Here is an 18,018-nt window from a genome sequence, read left to right as displayed (position 1 = left end):
ATGCTACCAGTGCTTAGCTGTACAACTTACATTATCATCATGTGGCAGACGAAAGAAACAAACTTGTGATTCATATATAATTGCCTGTATCAGCAATTTTAAGCCTCAGATAGGGTTACCGGTTCTATAACAGCAAAATGCAGGTGTGATCATGCATGAAAGACTGAAGAAACTTAAAAATAAACAGAAACAAAACTACAACCCAGGGTGGTCAAGCAAGCAAACCCCAGATGAGGGTTGGAGGAACTGTGCAGGCTATTATTGCATATGTATCATCAACCCAGTATCAATACTTGACTTGAGATGGCACATCCTCGTCTACATACATTAATACCATAACTCAGGGTGCACCACATGGTACCAGTTGCAAGTCCTACAACTTGAACTCCCATCGTACCATCAGTAAAAAGGAAAGAAATGAACAACAGAAACCAAAAATTGAAGATAGTGTGTGACAAATCTAAGATATACATTTTTATATTTTCACACATAGTACCATATCAAGCACAATGCCATACGATAGTATGTACACATACCGAGAGGGAAAAAGGGTCCAAACACACATCTCCCTACACTTGTTGAATAAAGCAACTCAACTTTCATACATTGAGCAGTGTTCATAACATTTAAATTGAACTCATCAAACTTCTAGCGACCCCTGATTTTATGGTTGGGACTCTAAATGATCCTGCTATTCTGGTGCCTTCTTGCACACGTGACTCACAAGTGAAGGATAATCACGAGAAAAATCATTCACGCCGTGATGAATTCTTCTTGAACAAAGCATAGGCATCACTATATATGGCCACCAGATTTGAGAACACGGCAAGAGCAATCATGAAACTGGCCAAGATCTTGTCTTTCTTTGTTGCTATGCTGTGACGATCCCTGAAAAATCAGTAAAAAATAATTGATCACGTGCTGAACAGTCAAACAAAATAATTTTATTGTTGAAGATTATTCAACAAAGGACTTAAAATTTTAGCATGGGGAGACCAGATTTGAAATCCAAGACTAAAAACACAATACCAACCAGGACAGCTTACAAAAACCATGCGCATAACAATTGGGGCAATGCAGATCCTAGTCCAAGCATGTGAGCTACAAATAGAATATAGACATACTATTGCAAGATGTTAAACTTCTTCCATTGATATGGAAACCATGTCAAAGCAGAATGTTTAAAGCTGGTTTGGCATGTTACACGCAGAACTTTTTCATGATACATTCAATTTTTTCACTTACACTTCCTCCCATGGGGAAAATATTCAAAACACTGCAATTTTTAATTTGATAAACCAAATGCAGACGGAACAATAATAACAATAAAAATATCATTCTACCCTAGTGTCAAAAGAGACCATAAACTTTCATCAAACTAATTACACTTTAGTTTTCAAAAATTCAAAGTAAAAGGAAAAAAAAAAAAAAAAGACAGGTCCTAGAAGGGTTTAGAGGCTTTTAATCTTGGAATCAATTCATTTTAGAAAAATTTGGTTGGAAGTATATGAACATGCAACTCATCATTTTTATATTTTAAGCCATGATTTGGAATTGATCCTTGGGCAAAAGATTCCTTTTAGGGATATGCTGGAAATTTTATTTAAGATTTTTGTGGGAAATTATTATTTTGTTCAACATGAAAAGGGGTGTTGATCACCCATTCACCATAGTAGTTTCTATTTTTAGCTACTTTCATTGTTATTGCCTCACCATAGTAAAAAGGAAATGCCTTACCCTATTCTCCAGTGAAACAATCAAAACATAAGGGTCCAAAATTTTTAACACAAAAAAAAATAAAATAAAATAAAAAGAACCAGGACTCTGAACAAAAGGCACATATGCTAGAAAAGTTCACTTTTCTACTTCACTTGAAAGGTGTTGATCTGAAAGTGGTCAGCAGTAGTAATGCAAACATTCAACATTCAGTACATGAAACTTGAAAAAATGCAACTGCCTCTGCCAGTGTGAAAAATGGGCATGTATAAGGGCTCCTAATGATAAGGCCCATATTAAAGTATGAGAAAAGAAAACAAGGAGGCAAGAAGCAAGAAAATAAAATGTGAAGGAAAATAAAAAATAATCATGAACTCAATGAAAATAATTTATGCCTCTCCAAATTTATTATGCTTCTATATAGAGAACAAAGAATATGGAATTGTATAAGTTTTTAAGTATCACCATATTTTATTTATTTTCCGTCATATTTTCCATAGTAAAACAATAAGAAAATTCAAGATTCCTCTTCTATTTTTTTTCCTCTCTCTAATACTTCCCATGGTCTAAACAAAAGCCAAAGAGAATTGAGAGAAGCATCACATGCAACAATAGGACTACCTATGCCCATCTCCCATCTAATGGATAGTCTTATTTTACCACACATTATTTGATAGGTGTTTTACCACACATATTCAAAGCTAACAAATATTTATCTTACACAACTTGAAGATGTTGACACTAATTTTTGGGCCAAACCAGGCTCTTTTGTAAAAACTATGATTTTCAAATTTCAAAATTACAAAGAAAAGGATAATAAATGAATTTCCAGCTAATTGGAGTGACAAAAGGAAACTCACCTAAGTGTAATAGCAGCTGGAAAAATAAAGCCAATGCAAACTGCAGCAGTGGCTCCAGTGAACTGGAAAGCATCCCAGATGCTTGGAATGAAATTTGCACCCAAGAAGATGGTAGTAATGAGCCCAATAGTGATCAACGCAAACCTCAAGTTGTCCAAAACTAAGGGCCTTGCTGAGGGAAAGAGGAGGCCATCCAAGTTAAGCCGTAATGGATAGAAGACAATGGGAAAGACAAGCATCAGATGACCAGCATAGCTAACACGAACGGCATCATTCAGCAGGGAGCTATAGGGAATGCCAAGGTTAGTGTCGAAGTTAGCAAGCACATCATCAAGAGTTCCATCACCAAACAGGAGGAATCCAAAGAAGCTTATCATTATGTATACACTTGAGCAGAGGGCAAGTGAAGTTTGCACAACAGATTTTATCTGTGTGGAGTCTTCAAGTTCATTGTCTATTGTATGAACTGCAAAATTTTGAAGAGCTCAGAAAGGTCAGTCCTGGGTATCCCATCAGCACAAATACAAAAGATGAGAAAGATTGTGCTAAGAATTTAGAATCAATTTTCTGAAAAAGACTTGGCCCAAAGTCTTGTCCTTGGGAATCAGAATTTCCAACCCAATGATCACAGTTTAATTTTCTTTAACTTTTTTGAGCATTGCAAATTTGGGGTGAACTCAAAAAGTTCATTTGATTGGCTCTATCTGCATATAATGCTAAAATCTGATAGTAAACATTACTTTCTAGCACAATTGGTTCCTAGTTCCTGGCACAAATCAGGCTGAAACCAATAAAAGATCAACTTGGTTATAAAGAGGAAGTCCTTGAACAAATATTTTTTTTTGGATAAACAAGCAAAAAAGATGTATCAGCAGCACCTATCAAAAAAAGCACACCAGAGTACACATGTCGTATACTTGAACCAATAATTTTTTAATAACCTGTAATAATAGGTTATTTCAGAATATGATTAATTTAAACAATATATAGTATATTTTGTTTAACAGATTCAGCTGCCTAACCAAGCCAAAGCCATTTGTATTTTTTGCAATCAAGTTGAGTTAAAGGCAACCTGATTTCAGCATGTTGCTAGCCAACTAGTCTAGACAAAAGGAGGCTTTAGCAGGTTATCTCTCAATATAAGCCTCATAAAACGAAAATAATTAGCTTACTTACCATTGTAGTGGCAGATGTATGCTGTGACAAGAATAGGGACAACAGTGAAAAGTTTCCAAAATGATGTCAAATCAGTAACATCAGGAAGCAATCTGGGCATTGAAATGCCTCCACTAATCAGCTTGATAACTGTGATTCCCACAGTGATAACAAGAAATGCTACTGCCAATCCAACAGACAAACCAGAAGTGAAACTCAATGAATCTGCAACCATAAGAAAGCCATTCATTAGCTCAGGGGCGGAAAACCATACAACTTCACCAGCATTTCTTGAATTAAACAATCTAAAACATTGCACAGTGATTGTTGCTAGATATAAGGTTTTTAGAACTACAAAAATTATATTTTAAAAAAAAAAAGGAATGAATGAAAATTTAAAAGAGCCACAAAGAGAACAATAAAGACATAAAAGTCTTGCATTCTTGTTTTGTCTGTCAGCTATCTGACAGAAGTAATCATATCAATCCAATGTCAAATAAATACTTAATGATAATTACTGAGGGAACAAATCTCGAATCAGCTGAAAATATTGTGAAGGTTGAGAAGGGAATTAACCAATATGATCTATTAATGGTCATCCATCACATGTATGAAAGATCAAATCACATGAAAACTCATGAAAAGGCCAGAATTCAATATTTTCAACAGGTAGTATGAATTTCCAATATTATTCTAACAATCAAGCATGGTCATTATAACTAAAAGTTCTTAAACCAATTAAAAGCTATATTTCAAACTGAAAGTATAAGATGGAGTAATTCGCAAGTGATAAAGCTGCTAATAAAGCAATTATTTCCAATGAAATACAAGCTTGCAAATCTTGCTGTTCAAAAGACACTAACCAATGCGCTTAAAGCATGCTAATGGAGAAAACACAGCAAGGGTTGTGACAAGAAGAACAAAGGTTCGCCCATTCCACCAGTGTACTCCAAACCACCCTTCCAGCACACCAGCATGATGAACTTCAGTTGAAGATGTTCCAGAAAGCACATCACCTTCAAGGAAATTATAAGCAATTTTAGAGCTTTATGTACTGTAAGACTAAGAAGTGTGAAAATTTTCACAGATCAAAGAGTTGACAATAAATACAAATGAAAATTGAATGAGAAATCTAGATGATGGGTATTCTAAAATGAAATCATACCAATAATAATCATATATACAATAAGTACACCGATGTTGTTAACCATAACAGATATCTGCAACAACATCTTCCCATATTTTCCAAAGGCATCTCCCATAAGACCTCCATAAGAAGATGACTTTCCTGCCCGACTAAATCTAAGCAACATCTCAATTGAAGCCTCCGTTAAGAATGCCATAAAGATAATCATAGCAATTCCAACACCAAGACCCATCACTTTCATGGTTGCAGGCAAAGCCATGATTCCAGCACCAACAATTGTTGTTGATAAATTAAACACGGCTCCAGTGAATGAAGCCCCATTAAACTCCTCAAACCCACCTTCTTCCTCATGTTTACTAGGTAATAAAGGGGCCTTCTCATCAACAACTACCCTTTTGTTCTTTCGTGACTTCTCCTTCACCGGTGCAATGCTTTCAATCGTCATCTTTTAACAGCTAAATTATCCACACAAAGATTCCAAATCTGAAATATTCACAAGCAGCTCCAACTTCTGGGATTTAATATAAGAAGATCTGTACACAAAGCTAACAATTAGCATCAAGACCAAAAATATTATAGTTTTGGAATTGAAAATTTCCAATATTTTACAGAATTTCTAAGTACAACTACTAAAAACCAAGAACAACTTTGAATTGGACCTTGTATAAGTTGAGGATCTATCTGGGTTTGGGTTTTTGCTATTTAACTTAAGGAGACTTTGGTTTCTTCAGATTAGAAGGGTAGAAACTCAAACACCACGAACAGCCAAACTAACTTAACTCAATAACCGAAACAGCCAAACTCAAGAGACCCATTTCCTGGAGAACCATTAAAGAGGCAAATCTCCCATAAAAGTGGCTCCAAATCAACTTGGAAACCGTGAAGAAACAAGGCAATCAACCAAAATCAATTGAGTTCTTCAACAGATTCCCATCCAAAATTTGGGGCCTTTTTCAGATCAAACCAAATAAGATAATCAAACCCAAAACCAAACACCAAAATTCAGAAAACCAAGTTCCCAATACCCAAAATTATTCCAAAACAATCATCAATACACGGAATTTCGGGGCACTAAACTTACAAAAAAAAGAAAAAAAAATCAACAAAAATTCAAGACCCGGAAATGCAAACAATCATAATCCCTTAATCCTTACCAAAAAGCAAGAACACTAAATGAGAAGATCGTCCGGTCCTCAATTCTAGGTGATTGCCCTGTAATTTATAGACAAACTTTATGAGATAAAAAGCTTCACAAAGCGTAACGTCTCTGTATTCTACGGTCTTGATGTGCAACTTGACTGAGACAACAAGCACATCAAAGACTTGAAGGAATTTACTGTGGTTTTTTTTTTCCTCACAACTTCAACTCCATGGCTGTCCACACACGTCCACGTCAACAGATTGCCCTGTGTTAATTTACGAAAACCCTAAAAAAACCCCAAAAATCGAAATTAATTTTTTTTTTAAAATTACGAAAACCCTAAAAAATCCCCCCAAAACCAAATTTGATTTTCTTCTTTTTCAATAAATTGAGGAAGGATGGGATTTGAAGAGGAGCAGGACAGTTGGGATACGGCTGTCCTCCGAAGTTTCTTCAACTAATACACCCTCTTATCTTTAGAAATATATTAATTTCTTTAAAATATATGTTAAATTTAATTTTTTTTGTCTGTTTTTATTACTTATTTCTTAAATGGTTTCTTTCTTTAAAAATAAATTAATTATTTTTTATTTTAAATTATATTATTAAACATACTTAATTTATTTAATAACTTAAATTAAGTTATTAAATAGTTTATCAAACACTTACTAAGTTTTATTCTTAAATAATTTTAAAAAAAATATAATATATAAAAAAATACGTTACTTTCACCCAAAGTTTCAATCTAAATATATTCGTACTCCAAACAAAATTAAGCAACTAATACCTATTAGTTATTATCACTAACATCAAAAATCCTATTTTAATTATTCTCACACTAATGAAAAACAATTTCCCAAAAAAATATTAATATAATCAAATTTTATTTAGGGTTATTCGATTAAAAGGGTGTTTAAAGCCCGATTTTTTAAATTCAACCCTTCATTATTTTTTGATCTAATTTAGATAAAAATACGACGATTTTTTTTAAAACTTATATATAAATATTTGAAATGGTAAACATATTGATATTAAAAACGGATTACTTTGCAAACAAAAACACGGGAAAAATGTTTTGTAAGTTGATTTTATTATTTGTAACAAATCTATTATTTAGCATTTTCTAGAGAAAAAAAAAACATAATAATTTAAATATCTTAGAAATAAATTAATGTATGGTTGAAGAGGTAGGGTTATTATTGGGCAACAAAGAAATGGTGAGGCAAGGAATGTAATGATGTATAAAAGGCCAAAAGAGTAAAGTTTTCCCAAAGCTTGGAAAGCTGAAATTATGAACTCAAAAACAAAAAAGCATTAAATAAGAGGAAGAAGGTGGCTTATTCCCAACCACGTGATCCATCCATTCATTTTTTGTTAGCTCACCAATTTTGTTTTTGTTTTCAAAAAGCAGTTTTCCCCCCTCATGGTCTACTTCTAAATTATGTGCTCCTTGGACTTTTCTAAGCCGGCTGCCTTGTTCACACGCATTCATGGTCGTTGGCTTTCACATTTTTCAAACTTTAAATGGTAACTATTTTTTATAACAGTTTTTTAGTTGTTTTTTTTGTTATTTTTATTTATTTTTTAGAATTATTTAAAAAAATAATTAAAAATAAAACACTAGATACAAAAATCGTTTTAAAATATATTTAAAATTATTAAAAATAGGTTAAAAAGATTTTAGGTTTCAAACAAACTTTTATTTTGCAAAACATTAGAAAATAAATTTCAAAAATTATTTTTAAAAACTGTTTTCAAAAGTAGTTACCAAACATACCTTTAATATTTTTTCATTTTTACCATTTTTGGGTTTTGTTTTAAAAATATGTTTGAAATTATTTCCTCCTTTGGGTTCTTCCATAAAGTAAAATTGAAATTGAGGTATGTGAAAGGTAGGTTTTAATATTAAGAAAAGTTTGATGAGTGGTTGGTGTCAAAATTTAGGTATTTAATTAAATAAGTAAATTCAAATATGACCAAAATAATGAATTTATCTATTTATTCAAAATCAAATTTTAAATGGTATAATTATTAAATAAGTGAGTTCAAGTTAAATTCATGTTATGCAATTTAACGCTAAAATAAAAATATATTGAGTTAAGAGTGTGTTTGAGGGTGATTTTAAAAAACGTTTATAATATTTCTAATACTTAAATGATAAAAATATTTCAAATATTAAAAAGATTAAAAACATTTTCTAGAATTACTACCAAACAGACTCGAAGAATATATTTCGTAGTGATTCTAAAAAACACTTTTAATTTAAAATATATATTTTAAAAAAAAATATTTGCCAAAATTTTGAAACAATTTTTAAATTTTGAAAATTTACTTATAATGTTTCACAGAGAAACATTTGATAAATGATTATTCTAAAAACATTTTCATTAAAAATACTTCAAGTAAAAATATGCAAATCACATTATTAAATCGTAAAATAACATACATGATTTTATTATACGGACATACCTAATTTTGAAATTGGGTGTGGTACAAAAAAAATATTTCGGAACCACAAACAATCAAAATGTTTTTAATTATTTTAAAATTATTTCCCAATAGACTCTTATAAATGCCAAAAGAACAACCATTACTAAATGTGTACACTTTTTTTCCTATTGTTTCTTTGTTATTGACTGAGTTCAAAAGGCATAAAATAAAATAAAATAAAATAAAATTAGGAATTTTATTAAAATCTAACCTTAGGCAGACCAAACACTAGGATCGCCACAAAAACCACGTCAGCCAAATATATCCCATGGCTTTTGAAGCCGACCACGGGACCATCTACACAACAATCTTTAATAGATTTGTCCGTAACTCCATAAAGTCCTTATTCTAAGTCGTTAATATTATCATGCAGCCAAGATGGGGTCCAGCGTCGGTCCATTAATTAATGCAAAATTAGGCACTGAGACACGTGATGAAGACTATTAAATTAGTGGATGATTAGGGGGATGGGGGTCTGATTATAAAACAATAAATATGGGGCTGGAAATGAGTCATGTCCGTGGTATCTAAGCCTGGAAGGTAATTTGTATGGTTTATGTCACATTATGAAGATCAAAGATTATTTTAAATTTGAAATTAGAAGGGTAAGTGACAAGGTGAGGTGGGGGATGAGAGGGATTATTTGGGCTTGATGGTGAGGTCGGGGTGGGCCCATGGACCTTGACTGGCGGGCCTATGAAATTGGAGTTTTGTGAAGCCGTGAATGATGAGAAATGGGTCGTTTACAATGGGCTGGGACTGTGCTGGTGGACGCGGTGTGTCGCAAAAGCTGTTTGGTTTCAGGATGATTGCGACCCGCCTGCCCCAAACAACCTGACAAGTAACAACTAGATTAGGAGTTTAGGGTTGGGTTCCGTTGTACGTGAAATTTCTTCTAAAGTACGTTTTTTTTCAAAAAGGAATTTACTGCTTAGTGTTTCGAAAACCATTCTAAAAATTAGTTTTGAGCGTAATTTTTTAAAGTTTGTTTTTCTGATTTTTGTAGGATAAAAATATGTTTGAAAATTTAAAATGTTTTTAACCTATTTTTAATTATATTTTAAAAATAATTTTTATATCTAGTATTTTATTTTTAATTATTCTACATATTTATATAATTATTTATTAAAATAACATAAAATAATTAAAAAATATTATCTAAAAACACTTTATTTTTTTTAAGAATAAAAAATAAAAAATAATTTTTAATTGATAAATATATTTTTTATATTTTTGTTTTAAAAAATAAAAAAATGTTCTAAAAAAAGTTCTCAAATGCTTGAGAATTATTTGTTAAGAATTCTCAAAAAACTATTTTTCTTAAAAAAAATAAAAAAATCTATGTTATTTTCTGAAAGTTTACTTAAAATCTTGAAATATTTCTTGTAGTTATTTTTATGTTTTAAATATTTAATTGGCTAGGGAAAAGTAAAAAAAAAAAAAAAAAACTCTTTTATAAGCTTAATAAAAGTTTTTATATTTATTTAACTACTTTTGCTTTAAAGAATTTATAACATAAAAAAAAATTTAATATTTAAAATTTTATTTTACCTTATATAATAAATTCTTTAATATTTAATAAAAGTTTTGTCATACCAATATATTTTGTGCTATAAATTTTGATTTCTAACATTACTCCAATCATGATTCACGTATATGCTGTCTCTCTCATGCTGTCCAAAGCCACAATGACTCCCAAAAAATTGTACCTTTCTTACTTCATTGTGGGCCACATTTTAGCAGGATCATGATTGGGTTGAGATAGCTTGGATTCCATTTTGATCGAAAAGATTTGAAACAAAATTTAATTTGGATTTGATTTGTGTTCTGACTTATACATGACTCGGAATGATGAGTTTGTTCAATGATTAACTTTTCGAGTTTGTTTGATAGAAATTTTTTAAAATATTTTTAATATCTTTAATATTTGAAAAATAAAATTTTTAAATATTAAAAAAATAATAAACATTTTATTAAATCACTATCAAATGCCCTTTAAATCACTTTTGACAAAATTTCTAACAATCAACCATTTTAAAATATAATGTCGGTTTACAAGCTCTTTTTGAAAACAATTTTCTATTTTCCATAACAAAAACCTAGAAAAATATATTTGACAAAAATAAAGTGTTTTCAGATAATATATTTTTAGATAACATTTTTTAATTGTTTTTTTTATTGTTTTTATTTGTTTTTTAAAAGTTATTTTAAAAAAATAATTATTGAAACGTGTAAAATGGTTAAAAATAATATATTAGACATAAAAATCATTTTTAAAACATATTTAAAAATATTAAAAACATGTTAAAAACATTTTAAGTTTTTAAATAGAGTTTTATTTTATAAAACATCATAAAACAGTTTTAAAAAAAATTCCGAACAATTTTAAAAAATAATTATCAAATAGACTTTAATTTTGCTAGAAAAAAACATGATTTTTTTTAATATGATTTTTAAAATTGAATTATGAAAAAGAAAAATGTGAAAAATACCAATTTTGTGTTTGTTAGAAATACGAAATAATTGTATTATATTTTCTAAATCAAAGAATATACATCAGTGCCTTTATATAGGAGGCATATGTGTGCGGTACAAGTAAAGTGTACTATACAAGTAACCTAACTGGGCCTAGAGCCCATAACATAATATACATTAACAGCCCCCCTCAAATTCAAGGTGGATGTGAGACCAACTTGAGGTTGTCAACTAAATCACGAATGCGTCTCTTAGGAAGTGACTTGGTGAAGATATCTGCAAGTTGATCTTTGGATGAGACGGAGAAAAGCTTAAGAGCACCATGGACAAGATGATAACGGATAAAATGACAATCAATCTCGATGTGTTTAGTCCATTCATGAAAGACATCATTATGAGCAATATGAATGGCACTCTGGTTGTCACAATAAAGAGGAGTAGCAAAGGAGGTGGACACACCCAAATCCTTAAGAAGCTATCTTAGCCAAAGGAGCTCAGATGTGGTATCAGCAAGGGCACGGTATTCTGCTTTAGTATTGGAGCGGGGCACAAAAGTTTGTTTCTTACTTCTCCAAGAAATCAAAGAAGAACCAAGGAAGAAGCAATAACCTGTAGTGGACCTGCGATCAGTAGGATCTCTTGCCCAATCAACATTAGAGAATGCACGGAGTACAAGAGGAGACTAAGTTGAGTAGAAAAGGCCATGAAAAAAGGAACCCTTCAGGTATCGAAGAATGCGCAGAACAACAACATAGTGAGTTGATCGTGGAGCAGACAAATACTGGCTCACCTGATGAACAACATAGGAGATGTCTGGACGAGTAACTGTGAGATAAACTAAGCTGCCAACCAATCGTATGTAAAGAGAAGGATTAGACAATGGTTTCCCCCCCGAGGGTGTCAGATGCACATTAAGTTCAACTAGAGTGTCAACAGTCTTGCTGTCAGTGAGTCCAGCTTGAGACAACAGGTCAGAAGCATACTAGGCTTGAGTAATATAAAGACCATCTGTGGAATGAGTAATTTCAAGACCCAAGAAATAGTTGAGATGTCCAAGATCTTTCATCTCAAACTGCTGACTGAGAAAATCCTTGAGTTCTTGAATGCCACTAAGGTCATCACCAGTTATGATCATATCATCCACATATAGAAGAAGCAAAATAGTGCCTTTATCAGTACGACGAAGAAATAAGGCAGAATCATACGGACTGGCAGTGTAACCCAAGCGAAAAATAGTGGAGCTGAACTTGGCAAACCAAGCTCGTGGGGCTTGTTTAAGACCATAATGTGCACGTCGAAGATGACAAACCTTGTTTGATTCAACAGAGAGACCAGGAGAAGGTTGCATATAGACTTCTTCACTCAGATCCCCATTAAGGAAGACATTTTTAACATCCATCTGAAAAAGATCCTATTTACGAGCAGCAGCAACAACTAAGAGAGCACGAACATATGAGATACGAGCAACTGAAGCAAAAGTCTCTTCATAATCAATCCCATACTCCTGTGTAAAACCTTTGGCAACAAGACGAGCCTTGTAGCGCTCAACGGATCCATCAGAGCGAGTCTTGATCTTATAGATCCACTTACAACCAACCACAGACTGTTCAGGAGGAAGAGTAACCAGGTCCCAAGTATGGTTTTTGGTTAATGCATCGAGTTCCTCATTCATTGCAATCTGCCATAAAGGGTCAGTAAAGGCCTCTCGATAGGTTTGAGGCTCGTGAAGTGTAGCAAGGGCAGTGTAACAATGATAGTCAAGTAGGTGTGAAGGAATGGATCTTATCCGGGTTGAGTGGCGAGGTGGAATGTCTTGTGGAGGATCTTCAGGCAGATCAGGAGTAGGGGACCCAGGCTCAAAGTGGGGTAGCTCGTCATCAATCTGTTCATCTGCAACCTGTCTAAGAGAAACACTGGAGAGAAGTCCAAAGGAGGATCAAAATTATTTGTAGAAGGAACAAGAGACTCATCTGGAAAGATTTCTAAAACAGAGGAGTTAGTCAAGGAAGAACGAAAGTGAGAGAGTTCAAAAAACAATTGGTGTTCCCAAAAGACAACATTACGAGAAACACGAAGACGATGAGAGACAGGATCATAACACCTATACCCCTTTTGAGTTTCGCCATAACCAAGGAAACAACAGAGTCTAGATCGAGGCTCAAGCTTGTTGTGCTCATGAGGCTGAAGAAGAACGAAACAAGCAGATCCAATTGAGCGAAGGTGATGATAGTTAGGGGGTGACCCAAAGAGACGCTCATACGAAGTTTGATTATGGATGACAACACTTGGAATGCGGTTAATTGCATGAACAACATGAAGACCAGCTTCACCCCAAAATGGGACAGGAACTTTGGCAGAAAGAAGTAGAGCACGAACAATGTCAAGAATATGACGAAGTTTTCTTTCGGCTCGACCATTTTGCTGAGAGGTACCTGGACAAGTTAGATGATGTACAATGCCATAGGAATGTAACAGAGCTTGAAACGCATATTGAGTATATTCAAGAGCATTATCAGATCAAAAGGTTTTGATACGTTTGGAGAATTGAGTTTCAACCATTTTTGCAAAATTGCTGTATATTGGTAAAATTTCGGAACGAGATTTCATAGGAAAAATCCAACTATAACGAGCATAATCATCAATAAAAACAACAAAATATCGAGATCCACCAATACTAGCAACAGGAGAAGGTCCCTAAACATCAGAATGAATTAACTCAAAAATACTATTAGAAATGGATTCACTGTTATTAAAAGGCAAAGCTGGCTGTTTTCCTAACTGACATGAAGCGCAATCAAAATTGTCTTTAGACACAGAACCCAACAGACCCCTAGACACTAATTGTTGTACCCGAGAAGATGGTGCATGACCAAGATGAGAATGCCAAAGTGCAAGAGAAGGTAAGGAAGAAACTACAGCAGCTGCAGCAACAACAGAAACAGGAGCAACAGGTGGAAGATGAAGATTGTTCACGGGAAACATACGCCCAACTCTAGGACCGGTCCTAAGCTCCTGCCCCGTCCTCAGATCCTGCACAATACACCCAGAATAGTAAAAAATAAAGCGATAACCTAGTTCAGCTAATTGTCCCACAGAGCACAAATTATAGGATAGGTTAGATACATGGAAGACTCCAGGAACAGAAAGATTAGAGGTTGAAACAAAACCTAGACTATTCCCATGCATGGTGGAACCATCAACTATATGAATATTTAGAGGATATGGTGCAGGGTCAAGGTTGGAGAACAGGGATGAGTGAGGTGTCATGTGATTGCAGCAGGCAGAATCAAAAAGCCAAGTTTGAGACTTACCAGGTAGAATAGATAAGGCAGTGGAAAGAGATGCATTACCAGCCATACGAACAGTCTGAGCTATGATCTCCTGTAGTTCAGTGGAGGAGAGGTTGATAATAGATCCAGAAGACTGGGACTCAACTGAGGTGGAAGCCGTTGGCGGAGTAAGCTCAGTATTAGCAACAACAGCAGTAGATTTGTTACGACGGTAACAAGTCTCAATGGTGTGGCCAGGACGCTTGCAATAGTTGCAGAACTTTTTGTTGGTTTGCTTGCGACGATTGCTAGAGCCAGAAAAATCACCTGATTGCTAAGGTTGCTCTATGAGTGGAGTAGATGGAGTAATAGCCAAAACATTGAGCTTATTCTGGGCTTAAAGGGTTGCAAGACGAGTTTCTTCTCTAACCAACTCATTCACAGCAGTATCAAGAGAGGGAGCAGGATTTAGCAGCTGACCACGAATGGGCTCAAAGTCCTTGTGAAGTGACATTAAGAATTCATAGAGGCGAAATTCATCTCTGATGGAAGCATATTGCTGAGCATCTTTTGAACATGCCCAAGTTGGATCAGAAAGGTCAATTTGGTCCCAAATGAAGCGAAGCTGATCATAATAGTCATTGATGGATTGCCCTGGTTCTTGCTTGAGTTGATGCAATTCAACCACTAACTGATATTTCATGGATCCATGAGTAGTGGAGTACCTTTTGGCCAACATATCCCATGCAGATTTTGCATCGTCGAAGCTTCCCAATAGATTGGAAATAGAGGGAATGGAAGTGTTCCGAATCCATGTGAGGATCATGTGGTTATGACTATCCCATTCAATCATGCGACTAAGAAAGACAGCATCTTCTTCACTTGCTCCCTTGACAGGAATAGTCATTGCACTAGTACAATAATGCTAGAGCATACGACTCTTAAGAAAATTACGCATAGCTTGAGACCAGGATAAGTAATTTTTATTCCCCTCCAATATAGTATTGATGAGGCGAGGAAGAAAAACATCATTTTTATCCATTTAGAGACACAATATGCAAAAACAGACTGCAAAAATGAAATCTACACGAAAAACTGGGTAATGAGAACCTGGACAGAAAAAGTCAACCCTGGGAAAAGTCAACGATCAACGACTAGTCAATGGTCAACGGTCAATGGATGAAGCCACAGGATGACGTGGAGATGACGTCAGCAGATCAGTGGATGCTGACGCAGCTAGGGCTAACGTGACAGAGATGATAACGTCAGCAGACCAGGCCCCGACGCGTGGGAGTGCGTGCGGTCTCCGATGGCGGCGAGGATTCCACGAATGTGTAGATCGACACTGGACGGTCTCAGTGGTACCTTCAAAAATGAAATCGGAGCAATATTCGAAGCGGTGATGCAAAGAGCAGTGGTCTGTGCAGTGTGAAACTCCTTAACGACGGCGGCTTCAGGTCCGGAACCCAAGGACGACGACTAGATGACGTCGGAGGTTCAACGGCAAGAGGCTGCGGCGGCAGTTGTGATGGCGGAAGCGTTTAGTAAAAGAAAGGAAGTCACACTAATGAAGACAAGACTGCTAAGAAAAGGTCAGAGCAGTGGCTCTGATACCATGTTAGAAATACGGAATAATTGTATTATATTTTCTAAATTAAAGAATATACATCAGTGCCTTTATATAGGAGGCATATGTGTGCGGTACAAGTAATATGTGTGCGGTATAAGTAAAGTGTACTGTACAAGTAACCTAACTGGGCCTAGAGCCCATAACATAATATACATTAACAGTGTTTTTAAAATTTTCATAAAAAAAGTGAAAAATAATTTTTAAAACAAAAATTGAAAATAAAAAAGAATAATATCATCTAAAATTCCTTGTGAGGCTCATGATGCAAAAGGAAAATAAATATTATAAAATAAAGTGAAAGATATGAATAACATGTTGTGGACCCGAATTTTTTACGTGCGTTCCTACTCGGCGGTGAGACTCGTTTTTTATTTGGTGAAAATTGATTTTTTTAAAAAAAAAAATTTGGAGTCACCATTTATTTTTATTTTATTTTTAAAGGGAAAACAAAATAAGAAATAAAACTCTGTGTGACTCCTTATTAAAACATGTTTACTAAATTATTCCTCTTATTTAAATAAAATTTCTAGTTTGTTCGATATTACAACTAGTAAATACATATAAACAAATATTTATAAAAACCAATAAAAATAAAATCAAATAGTAGTGAGAAATAAAACATGTACACTAATAAGCTTACAACAAGGTTAATGTCTTCCTACAAGTTCCATTTTCTTCCATGAAATTCAATACTTCATGTGTCATAAATTCGTACTTAGCTAGTAGAATCCCAATGCAAGTAGTGGAATGGGTCCAACCAAAAATAAAAATAATTCAAATGTAAATATCCAGAAATATACAAAGTTTAAAACAAATATTCAAGTTCAAATTCAAACTTCAAATTAGTCCAATAAATTTCACCAATTAAAATGGGTTCAAATTAGAAAATATAACCCAACAAAAATGTCTCAAATGTCACAAGCCCTAGTCCAAAATTTTCAAATTAATAACCAAAATGCAAGTACAATTAGTCAAGCCCAAAATTTGATAAATTAAAATAATTCTATTAAGCCTAAATTTAATATCTATTATCCAAACCTACAAACCTAAATCCATAACCAAAATCAACATAATTCAATATGCAAACCCAAAATAACATCTAAAATACACCACAATTATCTCATGTCAAATTAAATAATTTAAACGAGCAAAATCCATATAAATTATCAACTAATCTAGCTCAAATTAACAAATTCCACCAACAATAAATTAACTCAAATATCATATTAATTCATTGAGAACAAATTAACTCAAATTTTATATTATTTTAACAATCCAAATCTCACAAACAATATAGATTGTTTCTACCTAATGAACTTTCTTTGCGGGTCTTTAATTATAAAGGTTGGGTTATTTTTGGAGGTGTCTCTTTTATGAGCTTAACCATCCGCGGGATGAATATTAGCCGAACTTAGTTGGGGATTAGAAATTTTTTATATTTTTTATCTTCCAAAAGCACTAAAACCCTTTATAGGCATACCAAAAAAGTAACTTAAAACTCCTTGCCTCATTTGACTAGAATCAAAATACAATGAAACAGTTGCAATGCAACAAAATAGCCACACCTAGCTAGTTTGACTGAATCCAAAAAGTGGAATTCAAATTTTGTTCAACAGATCGTGTAATCTTTTCAGCAACATTAAGGCTACCAACTAAAAAACATCTAAAAGATATAGCTTTTGGAATTTAATTACAAATTATGCAAAACATTAACAAAATGTGGCATCGAATAGTCACCATTGTATACTCGATCATGTTATGTGGTTTTGATAATATGATGTAATAATCACTAAAATTTCCATTTTTAGTGAAAATGTTTTAATAATCACTAAGATTTCCATTTCTAATGAACATGGAGCTAAACATTTTCAAATATTGGAACTTTTATAGTAACGAATTAGACACCTTTATAGTCATAAATTCCTAATAATGAAATTTTGATAGTCTTATATAAGATACTCATACAACTTTTGATGTGTAAGTATGATCGGATTAATGAAGTTATTGTTAGAATTTTTAGAGAACTCTATTCCATGTCTTGGATCATTGGGATGCATTACAATTTTAGGGATACTAGATCTAAGTAGTGGAAACAATAGATGTTCCTATACATTTATAATCCTAAAGATACTAGA

The 18,018-nt window shown here is 33.5% G+C and overlaps 1 protein-coding gene across 2 annotated transcripts; it reads right to left on the bottom strand.

The window, feature by feature from the left end:
* Positions 1-452: 452 nt before the first annotated feature.
* Positions 453-6,474, bottom strand: LOC100258371 (amino acid transporter AVT6A). Of its 2 annotated transcripts, none has more exons than XM_002282293.5 (6): positions 6,033-6,474; positions 4,897-5,411; positions 4,595-4,747; positions 3,753-3,956; positions 2,577-3,042; positions 453-888 (listed from the first exon to the last, which is right to left on the bottom strand). In XM_002282293.5, exons 2-6 carry the CDS (start codon positions 5,321-5,323, stop codon positions 750-752), a joined length of 1,389 nt encoding a protein of 462 aa, XP_002282329.1. In that variant the 5' UTR covers positions 5,324-5,411; positions 6,033-6,474; the 3' UTR covers positions 453-749. The 2 variants fall into 2 exon arrangements, with proteins under 2 accessions (XP_002282329.1, XP_019080513.1); XM_019224968.2 differs by lacking the exon at positions 6,033-6,474 and adding an exon at positions 5,538-6,018.
* Between the last annotated feature and the right edge of the window lie 11,544 nt (positions 6,475-18,018).

This window comes from Vitis vinifera, chromosome 14 (assembly GCF_030704535.1).
Source record: "Vitis vinifera cultivar Pinot Noir 40024 chromosome 14, ASM3070453v1".
Classification (NCBI taxonomy): domain Eukaryota; kingdom Viridiplantae; phylum Streptophyta; class Magnoliopsida; order Vitales; family Vitaceae; genus Vitis; species Vitis vinifera.
This window is presented reverse-complemented; position numbering and strand designations above follow the sequence as displayed.